This window comes from Ostrea edulis, chromosome 3 (assembly GCF_947568905.1).
Source record: "Ostrea edulis chromosome 3, xbOstEdul1.1, whole genome shotgun sequence".
Classification (NCBI taxonomy): domain Eukaryota; kingdom Metazoa; phylum Mollusca; class Bivalvia; order Ostreida; family Ostreidae; genus Ostrea; species Ostrea edulis.
In genome coordinates, this window is record NC_079166.1 from 44,232,291 (window position 1) to 44,255,462 (window position 23,172).

Sequence of the window (23,172 nt, forward strand, 5' to 3'; positions counted from 1 at the left end):
CCCTTCTGCTCCGCAGATAGAAGACTAAATAGCAAAATAACAAATTTTTTCATGTATCTCATTTACGTACTTGGAATTCTATTTTCCAACTGTAATTTTTTCAAAGTGGGTTGCTTCAATGTATGTCAAATTAATGAAATTTGCTGTCTGATACTTACTCAAGTTCAAAGTGGTGTAGGAATGTCATTTATACTTACTCAGGTTCAAAGTGGTGTAGGAATGTAATTTCTTAACATGGATATCACGTTCTTCACTTTGTCTAACTAGATTACTTCCAGGTATTTCTTTTAAGTTAGGAAAGACTTAGTATACAGATAAATCATTCACTAAAACAGAAACCACTCGAGATTTATTCTCAAAAATTGTTAGTTGTAAATAATACAAAAAAAAAGGGGGCAGAGAACAAATGTTATCATAAGCTTTCACAAGAAAAAAATGAACATTGTAATTGCTTAAGCATAAAATAAAAATTCTAATTATAACAAGAGGCCTATCGGCCACATTGCTCACCTGAGCTACCTTGCAAACCTTACTGGATGATCATTAATTAGATAGTGGCCCAGCATTAAGGAGAGCCCAGCAATATGCAATTTCCAAGATATCAGCACTTTTGTATGCTATTGAACGCTTGAGCGAGTGCAAGATGTTTATGTATATGATAGACTGGTAATGTAGATAATGACAGAAGTAATAGTTATGAAAGCATACATTTTGTTCACTGGTATAATTCAGTTGTTGGTACATACATGTGTATTAAGCTGACCACGTTTGAAATAGGCCATTAAATATGACATATTTATTTCCTCTTTGACACGACCAGTGATTTTATCAAAGAAATATGATAATTTTCTATATTTGTTTGAGCTGTTTCATAAACTTACTAGTAAATTTGTGTACCCCACACAGCTCGGGTTGTTGCACGACAGCTTGTAATCATTCTTTGAACAATACGAACACACCGAGAAGAATTTGTACCAACAGCATGTGTACGAAAATATATTTTGTGTCTCGCGTACGCAAGAGTTACCAGTAATCAAAGGGAATCATCTAGTCAAACCTTCTGTTAAAGTTTGCGAGACCGGCAAAAAACAACACATCCAAGGGTTGATTTAGCCAAATTCATGACATCATTACTTACCAATGAATATTCATAAATCTTTACTTTTAGTATCACATAACTATATTTCATACTTCTATTGTTTGAAACACCTACATGTTAAAATTGCTGATAAATAAAACTGAAAACTTACTGGGTATGTTTTTTTTAAGGTTTATTTTAATCACTGACACAGCTGAAGTGACATTTAATGAACATTCTATAGAAACAAATGTGACTTGTGTATTCAATTTGCAGTTATTCAGGTTTCCTTGTAATTCTTGAAACAAATTTAGACATTTTGTTTCCCTTTCTGCATGTATGTAAAATACTGAGACCTTGGGGGAGATGTTTGAACTAACTTGAATTCATTTTAAAAACGTCATTACACATGCACTTGCATATCAACAATTTGATAGAAGTGCTGGGGATCAACAATTTGTTATAAACGCAATTCGTTATATCCAGTAAGTTCATAATACAATTAAAAACTACAAGGAATAAAAATCACTAGGCTGGACCGTTAATCCATTGAAGGCATGTTCACTATAACCATGTTCTACTGTAGTTTTTGAGAAGATTATTTAAACAACCCACCCAATTTTTTAATTACACTCCCTTGAAAGGAAACACAACACTCCATATGAACAAACTTCAATTTGCTTCATTCAGGGATGCTTTGTAAAAGTTTGGTTGAAAAATGCTGACTCAAGAAGCTGAAAATGTGAAAACATTACAACAAAAAAATGGTGATGGACAACAGGCGCATTTTGACCAGAAAAGCTTGCGTTAGCCTTCAGCTCTGGTGAACTAAAATACTATAAATAAAACAAGATACATTGATTGTATTGCCTTTTACATTAAAACAAATAAAAGTACCAGCTCTTTGGTATAAGAACATACCCTTGGAAATCTGTGAGCCATACATAGCTCACCTGTGCAGTTATACCTTTCTATATAAAATTTTGTTAAAACCCTCATTATACAAACCTTTAGTTTGGGCCAAAACTGGTCTTGGAGACCAAGGTATGAGCAAACTTGAATTTAAACATAACAAAATCTTTCCTTGTGGTTCTAGAGAGAAAGATCTTAAAATAATTTTCCTATATATTTCTGCGTAGAACTCTTCCCTATCATCCATATTACTCCCCACCCTGGTCCTCAGGCTTCATGGTTTGAACAAACTTTTTCTCATTTCTATAATGAAGCTTTCATGCAAGTTCAAGTTTTCTGGCTCAGTGGTTCTTGAAATTACTTAAACTTTCCCTACTCATGATTTCACTATCTCTTGATCATTTCCCCATGGGAGGCTGTATAATCCTTCATTTGATCGAACTTGAATCCCCTTTACCTAAGGATGCTCTATGTGCCAAGTTTAGTTGAATTTGGCACAGTCCTTCTGGAGAAGAAGTCAAATATGTGAAAAGTTAAAGGATACATGCAATAACTATGGCAAATGTTGATCAGTTACAGTAAACTTTAACATTTGGTTCAGGTGAGCTAAAGATGTATACAGCTCATATTAGAGGTCAGGATAATCATACATTAAAATTACCATTCATAATTACACACAATGTGTCCATAATAAATAATCAGTCAATTCAAAATTTCAATCGAGCACATGTTCACCAATAACATTTAAAAATCTATCAATCAAACCAAAGTATAATCGGTGAATTCACCAAGCATTAGACAACAGATACCTGACCCAGCAGAGTTCCCTGGAGATTCAATAGATATAATTCTACTCACTCACAGATTATGATAGGGACTAAACTAGAAATGAGTAGAACTACCTCCATCGGATACCTCACAATACACTTAGCACTTGTATCCACAATTATGGGCTCAAAGGGAAATTTTAAAGCATTTATGTAAAATGAAAGTAAATTAAAGATGATCAATTCATAATCATGCAAGTTTGTGACAATACTTTGTCCAAGTCATTGTCATTTTAAAATTGAAACATGGTAAACCATTGTCTAGTGTGTTTTGACATTAAAATAACATTTTCATTTAATGTGCTTTTAATTCAAAATGCATGTGGAAAGTGGGGCACTATGCCTGGTAGTATATATTTTAGACAAAACTTTCGATTTTGTATGACATGTGAATGCAAGTCAAGCTCCGAAAATGTGAGAAAAATGGCTGTACTTTATTTTAAACCAGTCAATGACAGATTTCTTCAGAATCATCTGTATGTGTGTGTAATTTACAGGTACCTGACTATCTTCAAGGGGGCTAACTCCATATTCAAAAGGAATCTGCTGTGAAAAGCACCAATTTTCAACATGGAAATTACTACATTTCAAGAGAAATCAAAGAATATTAAAAATTCAGGACTGCCAATGGCTGCTGTTGCCTAGATGTCAGAACCCAAGTTTAAAAAACCCATATTCACAACTACCAGTCATACACTTCCAAACACCGCTATAAAATCACTCAAATGTAGTGTGATTACACAGAAAATGCATGGCCAGACAGATGTCACTGCCATACCATAATATAATCAAGTTTTTACGAAGATATGTAAAATTGTCCCACATTCTATGACCACATGTACAACTGTAAATGGATATAATTGCACTGCAATAATATAGATTATTTTATGAATATACAAATAATCACACTTAATTGACGGAGCACCCCTAAGAAAATTAGGGAATGACAAGTACAACTTGTCTAAGCTCTTTCACAGGAAGTAGATAGTGGTACAAATTGACAAATTCCTCTACTTCCTCTTAAAATTTTCCCGCCAAGAGAGAGACATTGTCTTCCAAAGTGAATCTGAAAACCCACCCACCCAGCCCTCTTTTTCATATTAATGATGATGATAATCATTTCATGTACATCAACAATGCAACAGTAATCTGCGTCTAGTTTTCTCTTTTTTCAGATTCATCAGAGGACCTATACAATTGCTGACATCAAGATGAAATTCCTGGAGCAGCAAGACCACCTGAGGCATCAAATCTCAACTTTTGTGCATTGAAGTCCATGAACCATAACCTCTCCCAATAATTATAGTCCAAAAACTCTATAATAGAGCCATCACTGCAGTGTCAAACAGATTGAATTTAATCAAACAGATTGACTTTAATCAAACTGTTAAGATCAAACATTCATAGCTTAATCCGTCGCATTGTCCTTTCCTGTCATCGGGTCTGGGGGGACTTAAAGGGGGGTTTCGGGACATTTCTGGCCTGTGTTTCTCCCATCTGTCAACCAAGACAGGGGGCATGTGTTGTTTAGTGGGGAAAGTGTCACCCCTCATGTAGTGTATGGTTGGGGTTCTACAAGTTTAAGCCATACTTGGTGCCCCCTTCACCTCTTTTAAAAGGAGGGAAGGCTCACAGTCTGGAGTACTCGGTGTCAGTAAGTACTATTTAACCAGGGAGCAATCTCTCAGAAACAGGGTAAACAGATATGTCCCGGGCCATTCCCGTCCACATGTTGGTTTATCAAGCATTGGGACTTTCCTGGCATTTGTGTTCAACACAAGGTCTCCGTCATGCCCGTTATGCACCTTGGGTGTTGGTATTTCGGTTGTAACCCCAGACCTTGGACAAGATTTGGTGGATAATGCGGCCAATTATCTCCATTGTCCTAAACTCTTTAGTGATTGTAGTGCTTGCAAGTTGATTGTAATACTTGGTGTAATAGAGTTAAATAAATGTGAAAATGAATTCAGAGTGTTGTTGTTACATTCCTAAGTAAAAGGAATAGTGGGAAAAGGCAAATCGATGGTGCCTACTGGAATGTTCAATTGTAGAAAAATTGTAATATGATTACACAGAAGATCTGGCGACTCAAATACTAAGAAGGTTACCAATTGCTGAGTCGACTTAGCGACTGTTCAATTAATTTATACATACAAATCAATAAATACTACTATCACAAGTATTGCAAGGAGACATCATACCTCAACCTCTGAGATCATAAATACATAATTTTTTGTTGTTGATATATCATCAAGGCTCCTTTACAATTCTAAATCCTACACAAAAATGACGATTTTCTTGACATTAAAGCTAAGCTAGAACCGTCCTCAAGTCAGCAGTGGTTTGGGTTTTCCTGGATAGAAACCATCTGTATTACCCACATCAGATCTTTTGAACCTCTTGTATTTGTAGTCAATTGGCATTCCTTGGAAAAAAGAAAACAGATTTTGAATGCAATGGTTGAAGAATTTTTTCAGTGTAAAAGAACTTTACATGTACAATTGTGACATTTTTTGAAGAGTACAACATTGCTTTCTTTGTGTCCTATTTTTCTTAAAAGATGAACATTTAGACTTACATGTACAATACTACAAAAGTGAGAGAAGAGTGAAAAATGATCTTTAAAAATTCTGACTAAACTTGATTTAATATAACACATCCTATAGAGAAAAGAGACTTTTTGTCTTGATTGACTCTTACCAGCTATGTACTCCATACTCAGTATAGCTATAATCGACTCTTACCAGCTATGTACTCCATACTCAGTATAGCTATAATCGACTCTTACCAGCTATGTACTCCATACTCAGTATAGCTATAATCGACTCTTACCAGCTATGTACTCCACTGTCAGGACAGCTATAACTGACTCTTACTAGCTATGTACTCCACTGTCAGGACAGCTATAACTGACTCTTACCAGCTATGCACTCCACTGTCGGGACAGCTATAACCGACTCTTACCAGCTATGTACTCCACTGTCAGGACAGCTATAACTGACTCTTACCAGCTATGTACTCCACTGTCAGGACAGCTATAACCGACTCTTACCAGCTATGTACTCCACTGTCGGGACAGCTATAGCATTGTACTGGCTGATGATTCGACCCCAGTATGTGTTCATGTGCTTGTCGTGCTTTGGATCTTCCTCCTCATGGTAGAAAAATGACCCCCAGCAGTCGGACAGAACATACTGCTCCTCCTCTGGGTCTATGTATAAGTTAACCTACAAAGGTGAGTCACAAACACACTGAATCCTACTCCTATACTTAAACAAGAGGGTCATACTGCAGAACCATATAAAAGTACATCCAAACAGAACGGAAATCTGGACTATTTATGAAAATTGACCTCCACAAATTTAAAATTTCTCTGCACTTGTTGGTTAGTCAGTACCTACACAGGTTGGTAATGATTGGTAGATTGCATGTCAAAAGGTCATAAGGCTTTCTACTACACAAATAATTGTCTATCCAATAACTACATGAAAAACATTACCTGATGGTCTTCAAACTGCATATGCAGCTTGGTCATGACTAGTAGATGACCTTTATTGATTTTCGGGTCAAAAAGATGCTACATACATTGTATACACAAGATGATGACTGTCCAACTAATAGCTCAGGAACCTTTATCTGATTGGGCATTAAGTAGTATTTGTTTCCATTCTGCGACCCACTGTTTGACTTATGGGTAGTTATTGGGGAGGGGGCATTAAGTAGTATTTGTTTCCATTCTGTGACCCACAAGTTTGACCTATGGATAGTTATTGGGAAGAGGGGCAAAAAATGTAACATGGTGAGCAAATCACTGTTTTTAGTGTACTCTAAGTTTGTATTAAAAAATAATAAATGTAATCAATTCTGGAAAAGTTTCATACTTTGGACTTAAACATTTGTTTAAAAAAGGGAAAAGAAACTTTCAATGAACTCCCATCTTCAAACTTGGTAGGCAGGCTTGTTATGTGTAGTATTACTGTAGGTTTTCAGGATTTATATAAAGAAAGACCTTCTGCTCAGATGACCTAATTAGTAAAAGCTGGGCTAGAATCCAAGATGATCTAATGTTAAGCAGCCATTCTTATCTATAGTTGGTTGATCAAACCTCAAATCATGTCACACGGAGTTGTACCTCATGCTTAGGAACTTTGCGTTTTGGTTCCAGGACGTCCGTTAAATCTGGACGGTAGCCCTCGGCCTCCATTTCCTCCAGCACCAACGCAACATCCCAGTTACCAAATACCTTCGCTGGAAAACTGTCTGAACATAAACTGTCCCCAAAATAGAGAACCTGGAAAGAAAACCCCACCCAGCATTCATATAAATGTATCATTATGATATACAACAGAAATATTCCATTTTCAAAATGAGGAATACAAGAATAAGCTTTATTTATACATTATAGCTTTAAATAAAAGACTTGTAATGATTACAATCTGCATTCCTTTCAAAATATATTACAAAGAAAAGCATATGTACATTTGGATTAGGCTTTCCAGTTTGTTTAGACAAGAATTTCATCAAGTCTCCATAATTTCCATTCGCGTATGTTTTGAAGGGTTGCAGCTCATTAACCTCGCCCTTTTTTTCACCGTCCTCTGTGAACAGAAACAAAATTGGTTTACCATGTTTCATCTGAATCAAAACTGGTTTTCTCCATCATCAAAATGTAAAATAGTCTAAGCAATCAATCACACTAAAACACATTTAAACTTAAAAGAATTTTGATCATGTCCATTTTTACCTATCAACATAAATTTGTTGCTCTCTGTGAAGAACCCTGGTTTTCTGGCATCAGTCAGGTAAATATCAAAGAAATTCCTCCAATCTGATCTGTTAACAGAATTGTGGAAATTAAGATATAGCAGTCAACCTGTGATCTGCAGTGGGTCCCTAGATGTATGCTTACGAACTACTCTTTTAAAGACGTGGTATCTTCGATACTGAAAAGAACACCCTACCCCAGCACTGTTTCAATGACCATTCCGGCGAAGTCAATGGCTGATGATGTCATCAGAAAGATAACGCGATTATCTCCCTTTAACTCTTTTAGCCACTCTTTGACGCCATTGCTGCTTGGTTGGAGATATTTTCTTGGATTTTCCCTCACACCAGGAAAAAACCCTCCTGCGTTTTCTATGTAATAAATAATTATAATGATTTTTGAAATGCAGTAGAAGTTCCACTTTAATAAATTGTTTCTTTCTCTCTTGCAAAATGTTAGTGTGATGTTTGTACTATTTTAGCATTGTCTCTAGTCATTCACTGACTCCCATATTTGTGCTCAATATTTTGTTATTTTCTAAATAAGTAGCATTTTCAATTAATCACAATGGAGTTTAGTGTATTCACCTGTAATAATTACAAATGTAGATAAAGTATACAGAGGAACATGAATATAATTGTAAATGATTAACGAGTAAAGCTGATTACTTGTAAATTGAGATGGAATGTAGATTTCTCCAAAAGCCTCATAAACATCTTTCCAGAAGTTATATTTTTCACATGGTCCACCATTCTGTAAAACAAAAATATGTCAATATATGTCAGAGCAATTTCTTATTTCACACAAAAGAGTTATAAAGTTTTTTTTTATAGTCTTGCAACACTAGAATATCATTGTACAAAATAATTATCGCAGGAAACCATAGAGAATTATTATTTACTTAATCTTGATGGTCCCCATTATTAGATTACCAGAACCAAATTTTCATCTATCTGTCTGTCAGTCTGTAAATTTTTAAAGGTATTCATAGGCTGTATTAGTCGGATTTTTTGAGGAATTTTATTTCATGAAATGTATTCATCTACTTAATTTGAATTATTTCTTAAAGTTAGAATTACCCTGGAAGTTTCTCTGAAGCTATTTGTCAGAATGAAAGCAGAAAGTTATATGTACAAAAATCTTTCATTTACTAGTAAGGCTAGTATTGCTGGTGCCCCCCAGGGCTCCGTACTATTCTTATTTATGTTAAGAAAGTTAGTTCCTCATCTTCTGAGCACGACCACGCAGGACGCTATAATGATGTAGGTACAGGTTCAATACTTATTTCATAAAGGGCCAAACATATTATACATTTGTTACTTAAACGTTTCCAGTTGAAAAATTTCATGTCTTTTAAACTCTCAAATTCTGACAAGTTTTCCTGTATATTGAGTGCAAAGGGGTCATTATTTATTTACAATCTACTAGCATTAAACTTTTTATTTCTATATTGTTCGAAGACATGAGAGCGCATTTATCTAGTGTAATGATTAATTTGTGTTGGTTATGTTGTGTTGACACCAACAGACAAATCATCTTTGTGCGAATAAATCGTATGTAAATCTTAAATGCAAAAAGGTCAAGTTTAACACATTATAGATGAATAACAAGCATGTGACCCAAGTTTTTCTTTAAATTTCATGATTCCCCTTCAAAATAGAAAAAAATCAAAAGTATACTTTCGAAAAGATTGGCAATACTCCAAAACTTAGGAACAAACCTCTTTTTAAAATGTTTCTAAAAAATGATGTGAAAGTGCACACTTTATACAGATAATTCTAATCAATACTCACTAAATATAATTCAGAAATTGAGCACAACATCAATCATGACTTCTTCACTTTAGATAAATGGTCCTGACAATGACTACTTCAGTTTAAACCCTAGCAAAACTAAAGCTGAATTTTTTTGTTTGTTAAAGAGAACAGCAAAATTACCTTTATCTCACAAACTTCTGGTGACTTAGGTTCACAGGGTTTTGACACACGTGTATACCGTATATACTCGCCTATAAGTCGGTCCGACTATAAGTCGGTTGTATTTTTTAAGGTTATTTTGTAGGAATTTGCCATTGACCCGCTTATAAGTCGGTACAAAATTTTGTCAGAATCGGTTGACAATTTCAACGCAATGCTCTAGTGTTTTTACCTATGTTTCAATAAATATTTTGAGAAATTAATAATTATGAGGTGCTCAATATCCAAGCCATATCTGTTTGGGGTTTAAACACAACCCTTGATCTATTATGGACAATGGTCCTTTGTTTACCTAAGCAATTATGGTCTCCTAATTACCAGTACCTGACACTGTGTTTACTTAGTGGCATGCGCCTCAAGAAAACTGTTATAGTGGGATTCCAGTATAATTTATTGCATCGATCAACAACAGAGTTTTTAAGAGTGAAGAATGATGATCTAAATTATCTATTAACAATATTCAATCTTTTATGAAATATATTTCAGCCATATGAATATTTCAATATTAAATCGGGTTCGTAATTCAATTTTACCGATAAAAGATAGATTAGTTGAATTGAAAGTATTAGTTACCAATATGTAAATAATTTTTAACTAGAAAAAAAATGTAAAATACTTGTACTTTATACATAATTTTAAAATACATAAACAATACAATATGTCTAGATATTTGTGAACAATAACCATTTATGTGGTAGTCCATGGTAATCGTCTGAGTTGTTTAAAAAACACTACATTATGCCGCCCAGAAAAATACCAATCTTCTTAGGACGCGCCTATAAGTCGGACATAGAGTTTTAATTTTGGACCAAAAATTGACTCCCAAAAAACCGACTTATAGGCGAGTATATACGGTATATAGTATAATAATAGGAGAGACTAGGTAAGCATTGTGACTCTTAAGTTAAAATTCATTCTTGATAGGAAAGAAAACATAATCAGTCACTTATGTCTCACTTCATCTTCATTATAAGTTTCCAGTTCAAGTTTGTAATCAGCATTATTATGCTTGGGAGGTATAATTAGGCAACGGACATTTCAATGGAAAAACCTTATTTTGTTTATCATGCTCGCCTATCATACTACATACACAAGTTCCCTCCAGACTGTGTCATAACCCTGCGTGTATGAAGAATTATTACAAGATTCTTTGGATTATAATTTCAGGGGTCAGAAGAGAGTTCAGGTACAAATTCCTTCAATCAATTTTCTCTTTCTGTGATCAAAATGATATCTAAAGATCTTCATGTAGTAGATTAACAGGACCACAAGAAGAGATCTATAGTAGTTCTTCAAACATGTAAAAACAGGGTGTTTCAGGTGAGAACTCTTCCAACATGTAAAAACAGGGTGTTTCAGGTGAGAACTCTTCCAACATGTAAAAACAGGGTGTTTCAGGTGAGAACTCTTCAAACATGTAAAAACAGGGTGTTTCAGGTGAGAACTCTTCCAACATGTAAAAACAGGGTGTTTCAGGTGAGAACTCTTCCAACATGTAAAAACAGGGTGTTTCAGGTGAGAACTCTTCCAACATGTAAAAACAGGGTGTTTCAGGTGAGAACTCTTCCAACATGTAAAAACAGGGTGTTTCAGGTGAGAACTATGGACCATGGCCCGCTCATCTTTGAAGTACATCAATGTTGATGATAATAAACTTACCTCATTATCTAGTATGTCAACAATATGTGCACAGCATACAAGGGCTGGGATGTCAAAATAATTCTCGAAGAATCGGTATGTATGGTTCTCTGCATGGAAAAGAAAACAATTACCATGACTTTTGACATGTTCTGTAGTATGTACTTACTGCCATGACTTTTGTAGTATAATGTACTTACTGCCATGACTTTTGACATTGTTCTGTAGTATGTACTTACTGCCATGACTTTTGACATGTTCTGTAGTATGTACCTACTGCCATGACTTTTGTAGTATAATGTACTTACTGCCATGCCTTTTGACATGCCCTGTAGTATAATGTACTTACTGCCATGACTTTTGACATTGTTCTGTAGTATGTACTTACTGCCATGACTTTTGACATGTTCTGTAGTATGTACCTACTGCCATGACTTTTGACATGTTATGTAGTATGTACTTACTGCCATGACTTTTCACATGTTCTGTAGTATGTACCTACTGCCATGACTTTCGACATGTTCTGTAGTATGTAGTATGTACCTACTGCCATGACTTTTGACATGTTCTGTAGTATGTACTTACTGCTATGACTTTTGACATGTTCTATACTTATTCTGTAGTATGTACTTACTGCTATGACTTTTGACATATTCAGTAGAATGTACTTACTGCCATGACTTTGACATGCCCTGTATAGAATGTACTTACTGCCATGACTTTTGACATGCCCTACAGCTTCGTCGAAGTGCTCCCAGTGTAAGTCTTGACCATACACAGATATTAATTCCTCTCTTTTCAACATTCGGGTTCCATGGCTACATCTGAGAAAACAATTCACAATTTAGTATATAATGAAATTAAATAATGCATTTATAAAGTGAGAATGCAAGAGAAACAGCTGATCAAATGCCTAAAGTGAAACGATCTAATTAGTTGTTATATATATAAGGAATCACTGTCTAGTTTGTTGGTATGTGAGGTGATTAACAATAATGGAAAACATGATAATTTGCATAACGGTGAAACCATTGTGCATAAATTATCACATTTTCCATTGTAGTTAATCATCCCTACATACTAAACAAACTAGACAGTGATTCCTTATATTTATACAGGACTTGAAGCTAACTTTTTATGTCACCAGTCCAGCCGGAATAATGGGGTATAATTTCAACCAGTCCGCAGAAAAATTTACCAGTCCAACAGAGTTTTCCAGAACTAATCAAACATATTTCGTTTATGTTATTAAAATGAAATTTAACTCAATATGTCTCAGACAATATTGTAACACTTATGTGGGATTTACAATTTATGAATCAGATTCGTCTGATATCTACAGATCAAAGCATGTCAAATGTGTGTTTTAAGATTCCATAAATATATTTTCCAAAATGATACAAGATATTAGATTAGTGACCCGCAGAATGTGAAAGGTTTAGATACAAGATATCAGATTAGTGACCTGCAGAATGTGAAAGGTTTAGATACAACATATCAGATTAGTGACCCGCAGAATGTGAAAGGTTTAGATACAAGGTATCAGATTAGTGACCCACAGAATGTGAAAGGTTTAGATACAACATATCAGATTAGTGACCCGCAGAATGTGAAAGGTTTAAATACAAGATATCAGATTAGTGACCTGCAGAATGTGAAAGGTTTAAATACAAGATATTAGATTAGTGACCTGCAGAAAGTGAAAGGTTTAATACAAGATATTAGATTAGTGACCCGCAGAATGTGAAAGGTTTAGATACAAGGTATCAGATTAGTGACCTGCAGAATGTGAAAGGTTTAAATACAACATATCAGATTAGTGACCCACAGAATGTGAAAGGTTTAAATACAAGATATCAGATTAGTGACCCACAGAATGTGAAAGGTTTAGATACAAGATATTAGATTAGTGACCCGCAGAATGTGAAAGGTTTAAATACAAGATATCAGATTAGTGACCTGCAGAATGTGAAAGGTTTAAATACAAGATATCAGATTAGTGACCCGCAGAATGTGAAAGGTTTAGATACAAGATATTAGATTAGTGGCCCGCAGAATGTGAAAGGTTTAAATACAAGATATCAGATTAGTGACCCACAGAATGTGAAAGGTTTAGATACAACATATCAGATTAGTGACCCACAGAATGTGAAAGGTTTAGATACAAGATATTAGATTAGTGACCCGCAGAATGTGAAAGGTTTAAATACAAGATATCAGATTAGTGACCTGCAGAATGTGAAAGGTTTAGATACAACATATCAGATTAGTGACCCGCAGAATGTGAAAGGTTTAAATACAAGATATCAGATTAGTGACCCACAGAATGTGAAAGGTTTAGATACAAGATATTAGATTAGTGACCCGCAGAATGTGAAAGGTTTAGATACAAGGTATCAGATTAGTGACCCACAGAATGTGAAAGGTTTAGATACAAGATATTAGATTAGTGACCTGCAGAATGTGAAAGGTTTAAATACAAGATATCAGATTAGTGACCTGCAGAATGTGAAAGGTTTAAATACAAGATATTAGATTAGTGACCTGCAGAATGTGAAAGGTTTAAATACAAGATATTAGATTAGTGACCCGCAGAATGTGAAAGGTTTAGATACAAGGTATCAGATTAGTGACCTGCAGAATGTGAAAGGTTTAAATACAACATATCAGATTAGTGACCCACAGAATGTGAAAGGTTTAAATACAAGATATCAGATTAGTGACCCACAGAATGTGAAAGGTTTAGATACAAGATATTAGATTAGTGACCCGCAGAATGTGAAAGGTTTAAATACAAGATATCAGATTAGTGACCTGCAGAATGTGAAAGGTTTAAATACAAGATATTAGATTAGTGACCCGCAGAATGTGAAAGGTTTAAATACAAGATATCAGATTAGTGACCTGCAGAATGTGAAAGGTTTAGATACAACATATCAGATTAGTGACCCGCAGAATGTGAAAGGTTTAAATACAAGATATCAGATTAGTGACCCACAGAAAGTGAAAGGTTTAGATACAAGATATTAGATTACTGACCCGCAGAATGTGAAAGGTTTAAATACAAGATATCAGATTAGTGACCCACAGAATGTGAAAGGTTTAGATACAAGATATTAGATTAGTGACCCGCAGAATGTGAAAGGTTTAAATACAAGATATCAGATTAGTGACCCGCAGAATGTGAAAGGTTTAAATACAAGATATCAGATTAGTGACCCACAGAATGTGAAAGGTTTAGATACAACATATCAGATTAGTGACCCGCAGAATGTGAAAGGTTTAGATACAAGATATCAGATTAGTGACCCACAGAATGTGAAAGGTTTAGATACAAGATATCAGATTAGTGACCCGCAGAATGTGAAAGGTTTAAATACAAGATATCAGATTAGTGACCTGCAGAATGTGAAAGGTTTAGATACAAGATATTAGATTAGTGACCCGCAGAATGTGAAAGGTTTAAATACAAGATATCAGATTAGTGACCTGCAGAATGTGAAAGGTTTAGATACAAGATATTAGATTAGTGACCCGCAGAATGTGAAAGGTTTAGATACAAGATATCAGATTACTGTGGAATCATTAGAATTCATGGTGGCTCAATTTTCGTGAAATTCGTGGGTACCCCTCACCCACAAATTTACATCCTCAATAAATAAAGACATTCCAGAGTTATCTTTCTTACAAATATATAAATCCACGAAATTACGTCCACACGAACCCATAAAAATTCAGCAATCCACGAAAATTAGCCCCCACGAATTTAAATGATTCTACAGTAGTGAAAGGTTTAGATACAAGATATTAGGTTAGTGGGAACAATTGGCATGGGGACATATTCTCTCTCATATTTTTTTTTACACCTTGTAAGAGAGTATTGGATGAACTTTAATATGCAAACTCCCCATCGAGGCCTCATTACGTCACCTACGAATAGACCTCTCCTATGTGACGCAGTACAATATACAGATTTGTATATTGTGAGTCCGTGATTACCACGCAGGCAAATAACACTAAAGAAGTAGTTCGTAGTTAAAGGTTTGAAGATATTGACATTTTAGAGCATTGATATAAAAGTATAGATTTTATTTTAAACATAAAATGATCAAAAGATCATTAAAAAGTAGGGAGACTCTGTTCGAAATATTGTGTTTAGTAATGAACTTGATGTTTACGTTCTTGTTTTGAAAGTTGTTTACGTTTGACATTATGTTTTTTGTCATTCTACAGTGACATCACACAGTATATGCGGTCAAAGAAATCGCTATCCCATAATGTATAACTGGAAGAGTTTGGTTTGTATAAAGCAAACAAACTCTGGCGGAAGTTTGGTCTCATATGCATTCATGGTCTGAGGTGTGACCCCCCCCCCCCCTTCTCCCCTATGGAATATACATGTATGGTATGTTGTTTTTAAAACTGATGGTAGCAATCTCAAGTTGGGAAATTTGTTTCAACCACAGAATGTATATAAAAGTTGAACATAGACTTTTAAATTCAAATTTCACTCCCCAAAATCCAACATAATGGCGAGTACAGATGACAGCACATTTACAGTGTATACTTACCTGAGGATTTTTCCATCATGTGATAATTTAAGGATGTTGCCCTTTTCAGAGTCAAGAAATAAACCTTTGCAGCTGTAGAATAAAATACAAAGAAATTAATTCTACTCCAATATAATTCTGAATCACTACGCTAACTAAATGTAGATTTTAAAGAAAACTCACATGAAGTCCTTGTGAACACTGAGTTTATCCTTAATCTTTGGATTATATCCCTTTTTGATGAGACTTTCACACAAAGAGTCATAAGCAAGCTGAAAAACAAGGAATTAAACATATCAAATAAATCTAACTAGAAGAGTTTGGTACCTCATTAACCAAAGGAGCATGGACGATTATATTGCTTGGCTTTCCATCCCTACCATCTATTCAGATTAAATCTTAAATAAACTGACTATTATTTGGGTTAACTCCCTTTATAATGTCAGAGTGAAAATTTAACATTTGAAGATTTATGCAGACTTATTTGTAAAACATTGCCTCCCTAGTGACACAATAAATCCTTTTTACAGGTTGAGGGGGGAGGGGTTGTTAAAGCACACTTTCGAGTGATCTGGGCTAGAAAGTTTTTAATGATATCATATTATGAACCTAATGTGCCTGTAATTGTTTGCTCTGAGTCACATGTGCATCACATTAAGTTAGTTAGCTTGTTGAAAACTTGAGAAACACCTCATTGGTATAGCACAATTACATAATAATCAAGGAAGAACACACTAGTAAGAAACACCTCATTGGTATAGCACAATTACACAATAATCAAGGAAGAACACACTAGTGAGTGTAATCATATGAAAAGAAATCTGTTTAGAACATGTAGTTTTGAATTTTAATTTACATACAGATTTGAACTGGCAATTTGCATGATAAGGCTGATGTAAAATGGGAAGATTAAGACATGACAAGAAATAATACAGATTCTTCCACTAAATAAAACTGTTATGACACATTTAAAAAAATAAGACATTGAAGTTTTACATATGCTAGCTGTCAATAAAAACAAGGTTGATCAATTTTCAATCTACTATAATATGAATTGTGTCTCTGATGAGTTGTTTTTCGGAAAACCTAATGTCCTCTACATATTCATCTTCCGTATTTCATGCAAGTACTTGAAATGACTCATGCATAGACATAAAAATCTCAAGAATAATCATTAAGTCACAAGTGGACTAGTAATCATGAGTGAGCAATATAAGACTAATAGCAAGAAATTTTATTTCGCGAGTGGTGCTTCTTGCAATGCGATAATAAATTCTTGATATGTAATTAGGAATCTTTAGTAACTGTATCATTACCCATAAGATTGATCATTAATCTATTAACGGGTATCAAAAAACAACACACAGATATCCAACACCACAAATTATTCAGGCAGTTGTTCTTATCCGTATACCAAATAAAAAATAATCAAAGTAAGACTTCAGTATCGTGGTTTGTATTGTTTACCAAACTTAAAAAAACATGGCCTCCACACCATTCCCAAATAACTGCTAATTAACTTATACATGAAGGATACTTGCACTCTCACCACTTGAAGTTCTTGAGCCTCTCTAGCAACCTTGCAAAACCATGTTTTTCCAAGCTTATGGAAATTAATGAGATGTTGCAACAACACCAGTGAGTTTTTCCATTCTTGTGTAATGGTCAAACGTGTTCGATTGCCATTTGTTGTATTTTCTCCCTTCTTGTTTAATACACTTGGATCAAAATTCGTTGATGCTACAACGTTCAGGAATTCTATTTCATTGGGATGACGGGAGCTGAATGTTAACCTTGTTGTCACACATTGATGTTTTTGACAATAACGTAAACAAGGTCTGTTTCGAAATGGGATTGTCATCCATTATTTGTGTGTTTGTTTGTTTGTAGTCCCTTTGAGAATTTTTCACTCATATTGTGACATCACCAGTAATAAATCAACAGACCACCCATCCATTCTAAGGTGACTAGCAGATGTCACTGAGTGTAGTACAGTGTTAAAATCCCTGCTGGTTCTTGGACAGAAGGATTCTTTCCTTGTTTTAGGGTTACATGCTGGAATTTGGGCAAAAAAATTGACCCAAAAATTAATCATATGTTTCTTGAGTCTGGTGGTAAGACTTTATGGCTTGATGAAGTGTTAAACAAAACAAGCTGTAACCGACCTTCATTTTGTGTTGTGCTTCAACCTTTCCATACAACTAAGATAATGATGTGGTTCTGATTAGAAAGTTAGCATGATAAACAAAGCAAGGTTGCTAAAATGCATTCATGTGCATTTTTCTTCAAAATGTCCACTGCCTAATCATTATGCATATCTCTCAAGGATGATAATGTTGATTACAAACTTGAACTGGATGCTTACAATGAAGATGGGGTCAGGCATAAGTTACTGAATAATTCCTGGGTTTTTTTTTTTTTTTTTTTTTTTTTTTTTTTTTTAGAAAATTCTTTCCTGTCATGAATATTTTTACCAGATCTTTTCCCTATTTCATCCCATGATAAATTTTGACCCAGTCACTTGGTATTGTGACTTAACCGAATCCCATGTTGGTCATATTGATTTTTTGAGGCATCCCCATGTTGTTTGGATTCATGGGATGAAAGAGGGAAAAGATCTGGTAAAAATCTTCTGTGAGAGTAAAAACATTCATGACAGGAAAGAATTTTCTAAAAAAAACAAAACAAAAAAAAAACAAAAAAAACCCCAGGAATTATTCAGTAACTTATGCCTGACCCCATCTTCATTGTAAGCATCCAGTTCAAGTTTGTGTAGCCGTGTGAAAATTTTGTAAATAATTTTTAAGTTTTATGATTAAAAAGAATTGAATTTGCAATTGATAAGATTGTATAATAAAGTTCTACTAGAAACTTATGCCAAAACAATGGCAAGCAGCTTTGATTTTATTTAATTTCCAATTTGATGTAATTAGTATTTTCCCGCCAAAAGTTTGGTGAGCGTTTGGCACCTCTTATAGTCAATGTGACTTTAGACCAGGGTTGGATTTTTTCATATTGTCCAGTGGGTTTGAAGTGTTCAGACGTTTGAGTTTTAGTTATAGTTGGAGCTATTTCCCCATCATGGTATGTTTGGTTTTTCTTTGTTTTTATGGAAGCAATAGCATCGCAGTTGGCGCTCTTAATTATATTGCTAATATCTAACAAAGTGCATGTTTAACTTTTATTGAAGTTGCACCAAAGAAGCTTTGAAATATAGTTTACAGCTTTACATTTGATAAATATCAAGCCTAAAGTCCATAACTTTGGTAAGTTATACTATTTAGACTGTTTAAGCAATATAAAAGTCAACTAAAGCAATAATATAAATATTTTGTAAGTTCCGTGGATCACTTTTATAAAATTGTGATTAAAGTGCTTGAATATCATTTGATATAATTTTATGCTAAGTTCAAATGATACAATTTATATGTATATATAACATGATTGTATAAAATGTATATATGTATTTGACGTGATGTACAATTTCATGTCATTTTGATATGCGGCTTTCTGTTTGTTACAGGGCATTTCAATTTATACTATTTGAATGAAATATAAACACGAACTTTTAACAAGGATTGTAATCAGCGTTATTATGCTTGAGAGAGGCCATGCTAGTTGTTTTGGAGATGTGTATCTAGTGTAAAAATTTGATCCCCATCCTAACCCAAGGGTCCATGAAAACAAGAAATGTTTGTAAAACGTATATACTCCCCTTAGCTCTGTAGTCATGAAAATGTTACACTACCACAGTCATAGCTAGAAAGCACCAAGGGCATTAAAGGGACTGACTCATGATTTTTCCCAAAATGTTGTTTTTCACTTTTAATGACCAGAGTTTACTGCCTAATGTGTTCAAATGATTTCATATTCATAAAAATTAAGGTTATACATGATCACAGAAGCTCATTTTAGAGAGTTCATTATTTGTTTTGTAAACAAAGATTGCGGTATGTTATTGTTTACGAAATTTTCAGAAGAAATGGATATCGATCTAAGTTTTAAACTAGGCAAATTTTACCCAAAGAATGCTTGAGATGTGAAAGATATAATAATATTATATCTTTCACATCTCAAGCATTCTTTGGGTAAAATGTACCGGACTGTCATCTAAAAGTTCAAATTTGTGATTTTGCAAAATTAAGATGCTTTATAGTACAAAATTGATATTTCACTGGTTTGTTTGTTTACATAAAAAGACTTGATTTTTTGTTTACACAACACAGATTTATTAAAGACTAAAATATTGCTTTTATTCTTGCATTCAGTAGGTCAAAACGTTGGCTGACAACATTAAATGAGTTATATTTTTAATGTTTCACATCAAAAATAAAAAAATATTTTGTTCAAAAATCGTGAACCAGTCCCTTTAAGCAAAGGGCACGTGTAAGCTTATCATGTGTTGCTTCTTTATCAAACTATGGTGAATGATTAAAGGTGGAATATTCTACTCTTCCTTGAAGGTTGAGCAGACATAACTTGCATTGTGTACCCTTCTAGCTGACATAAACTGCATGGAGTACATCAGTAGATGACCCTTGATGATTTACAGGTCAAAGGTAAGCAGATGCAATGCTGTACAATAAATTATTAGTATCTGCCCAATATCTTGAGAAAACTTTTCTTGAGAATGATGATATTTCACACATGGGTTGGTCACTGGTATTAGAGACCTCTGGTGTATAAAATATCATCACTATCAAAGAATAGGTTCTCAAAATGTTGGGTGGACACCAATTGTACAAAGTCCTGCACTGCTGCCACTGCACCCAGTGACCTTTGGAAAATCAAAACAGGTCATTTAATTCTAATGACCAACTCCTGTATCAGATATCATCACTATTAAACAAAGGGTTCTAAAAACATTGGGCAGACACTAATTTTACAGAGTACTGCACTGCACCCAACTGACCTTTTGACTGGAATATCAATAGGGGTCCTCTTCTACTCCATCGTCGGAAACCCACGGTTGATTACGCTTCGTTCCTCTCTCCGTGGGTTTCCGACGATGCTTCTACTCATAACCAACCCACATATAAAATATCATTAGGATCAAGAGAATGGTTCTCAATACAATTAGTGGACAACATGTGGTCTACCGACAGACCAACAGGTGCAAAGCAATATGCCTCTTCCTTGAAAGGGGGAGGGGGCATAAAGAAAAACTAACCATGAATTCATAGAACATTTGCATATTGATATGATTTAATGTGGCTCTGTTACTATTAATTTTTTTTTCTTTTACATGTCCTTATATATTTTTCATGCGAAATTTAAGCCAACCCTAGACATTGATGATTGAAATATGATCTTTAACTGTTTAACACAGCTGTTTAATTCGAAAGTTCATTTCGGAAATTATACAAGAACTCTTAATATTGAGAAAATGAAAATAAATAATTTTTGAGAAAATGTCAGAAATGTTGTGTATGTCCTAAAATTCCAAGTAACGCTTTGACATGTAGAAACGTGTGAAGTAAACCGAAAGTAGAACGTCAAACTAGTTCAGTTTCTCTTTAACCTTCAGATCAAATTAAACCGATAGATTCTTATAACCTTACATTCATTAAGTCTACCAGTTTATACTTCGCCAACGTATGGTCCAAATCAAATCCAACTGCATCATAGTCGGCAAGGCAAAATTCTTTATCGTCCGCGTCCGTCATCGCACTGACAAGGAGAGGAGAATTTCGAACCCGATGGAAACTGTTACAGCGGTTAATATTCCTTGTGTCCTTCTCTATGGCAACTGCGTCTAGAGACAAATGGTTGCGATAACTCTGAATTAGATATTTTTCTTGCTTAAGGAGTAAGTCCACCAATGCTCGGATGAATAAGAACACCATTTTGAAGTGCGGTATAGAGAAATGGGATAACTCGCCCCATTGCTAACTCACCCCCCCTCCTTTCCCTACCAACGACTTTACCTACTTTTACAGTTGTCAACTCCATTCAAGTTTTTATCAGCTCCCTTTAGCATGTATAGTCAATCTTCCTACAGTTAGATACTACATGAAATATCCTACATAATAATAAAATTTCTCTGTCGGTGGTTTAAAAAAAAAAAATCGTAATGTAAATTTCAAATATTCTTGCAATATAAAAGTATAATTGTTTACTTGGCTATAAATTACAAGTTTTCCACAATTTGTTTGTTTTATGTTATCAAATTGATGAGATATCTTATTTTCATAATAGTTTCTTAATTTATTGCTAAATGTTTCATAGGAAATCGCTAAAGAGGAAAGTCCAATCATCTCTGTAATAATACTCAGTGATTTAGTCATGCTTGGACTAGTTTTTATATGAGATAATTTTTCATCCTCTTTAAAAGCATCAATTAACAATGGGTTATTATTTTGGGATGCAAATTCCATATTTTTTAACCTACAGTAATATTTAAACATTGATTCATATATCTTAATGTGTATAGGATATAGACCTAATTCCAAAAGTACTGCAACATTAGAAGCTTTCTTATGAACACCTACATGTATATGTATGTCTTTCAAAATAGTATTTTGTACTTTCTCAAAAGGCAATTTTGATTGGCTATCTATGTCAATCTTAAAATCAGTAATCCAGATTTCAGATGAATTTATAACAATAGGTAATATGAGAGCCTGATACATTTTAAGTCATACTTGGACAGAAAGATCAATTGTAAAAGGTATTTTAGATTTCATTGAATAATAAGCTTTTCTAGCTTTATCATCAAAGTTAACGTTAGCACTTGCTTGTCTTCAACTTCCATTTGATGCAAAATCCTAAATACTTATATTCATTAGTTATTTCAACATGATCTCTTCCAAAATAAAAACAAAATGGTTCATTGTTAATCTTTCTCTAAAGACTTTGAGAAAATCGTAACTTTTGTTTTATCAAGATTTACATCCAGTTTCCAATGTTTGTAGTAATCCTGTAACCCATGTAGACAATGCTGTAGACCAGATGATAATTCTGAAATCAGTATTAAGTCGTCTGCAAAAAAACCCAGATGATTAATAAAAGTAGTATTTAATATTGCAGGTTCTGTTTTCTCTAAATCTAAATATTCTTGAAAATCATCAATAAATATGTTGCAAAGTGTCGGACTGAGATTATCGCCTTGTTTTACTCCGATATTCGTATAAAATGGCTCACTTTGATAATAAATATCTTTACAAGCACACTTAGTTCACGAATACATACTTGTATCTTGTAATATTTTTGCAAACTTGCTCCCAATCCCCCCTTTAAAAAAGAATTTCAGTATCATTGCTGATCTCCATACATAATCATAAGCTTTACTAGAGTCTACGTAACATGCAAATAGTTTTTGTTTTTTACATGTCGAATACTTATTAATAAGAGTTTTTAAAATGAATATGTTATCTGAAGTTCTGCGATTTCTTCTAAAGCCTGACTGATGTGGACTCAACAAATC

The 23,172-nt window shown here is 34.2% G+C and overlaps 1 protein-coding gene across 2 annotated transcripts; it reads right to left on the minus strand.

The window, feature by feature from the left end:
- Positions 1 to 334: 334 nt before the first annotated feature.
- LOC125674329 (5'-nucleotidase domain-containing protein 1-like) lies at positions 335 to 22,582 on the minus strand. Of its 2 annotated transcripts, none has more exons than XM_048911462.2 (12): positions 21,308 to 22,582; positions 15,930 to 16,018; positions 15,768 to 15,839; positions 11,908 to 12,020; positions 11,218 to 11,306; positions 8,251 to 8,335; positions 7,779 to 7,953; positions 7,562 to 7,650; positions 7,297 to 7,415; positions 6,950 to 7,108; positions 5,870 to 6,044; positions 335 to 5,242 (listed from the first exon to the last, which is right to left on the minus strand). In XM_048911462.2, exons 1-12 carry the CDS (start codon positions 21,590 to 21,592, stop codon positions 5,145 to 5,147), a joined length of 1,548 nt encoding a protein of 515 aa, XP_048767419.1. In that variant the 5' UTR covers positions 21,593 to 22,582; the 3' UTR covers positions 335 to 5,144. The 2 variants fall into 2 exon arrangements, with proteins under 2 accessions (XP_048767419.1, XP_048767422.1); XM_048911465.2 differs by lacking the exon at positions 21,308 to 22,582 and adding an exon at positions 16,127 to 16,334.
- Between the last annotated feature and the right edge of the window lie 590 nt (positions 22,583 to 23,172).

Bases quoted from the DNA above. Each gene is read 5' to 3' on its own strand.
- LOC125674329 (XM_048911462.2), bottom strand. From the start codon at position 21,592: ATGGTGTTCTTATTCATCCGAGCATTGGTGGACTTACTCCTTAAGCAA. The intron at 7,954-8,250 runs GTAATCAGCTTT...TTTATTACATAG, and splicing joins CATTCCATCTCAATTTACAA to AAAACGCAGGAGGGTTTTTT. The intron at 6,045-6,949 runs GTACAACTCCGT...TCACCTTTGTAG, and splicing joins GCAAAGTTCCTAAGCATGAG to GTTAACTTATACATAGACCC.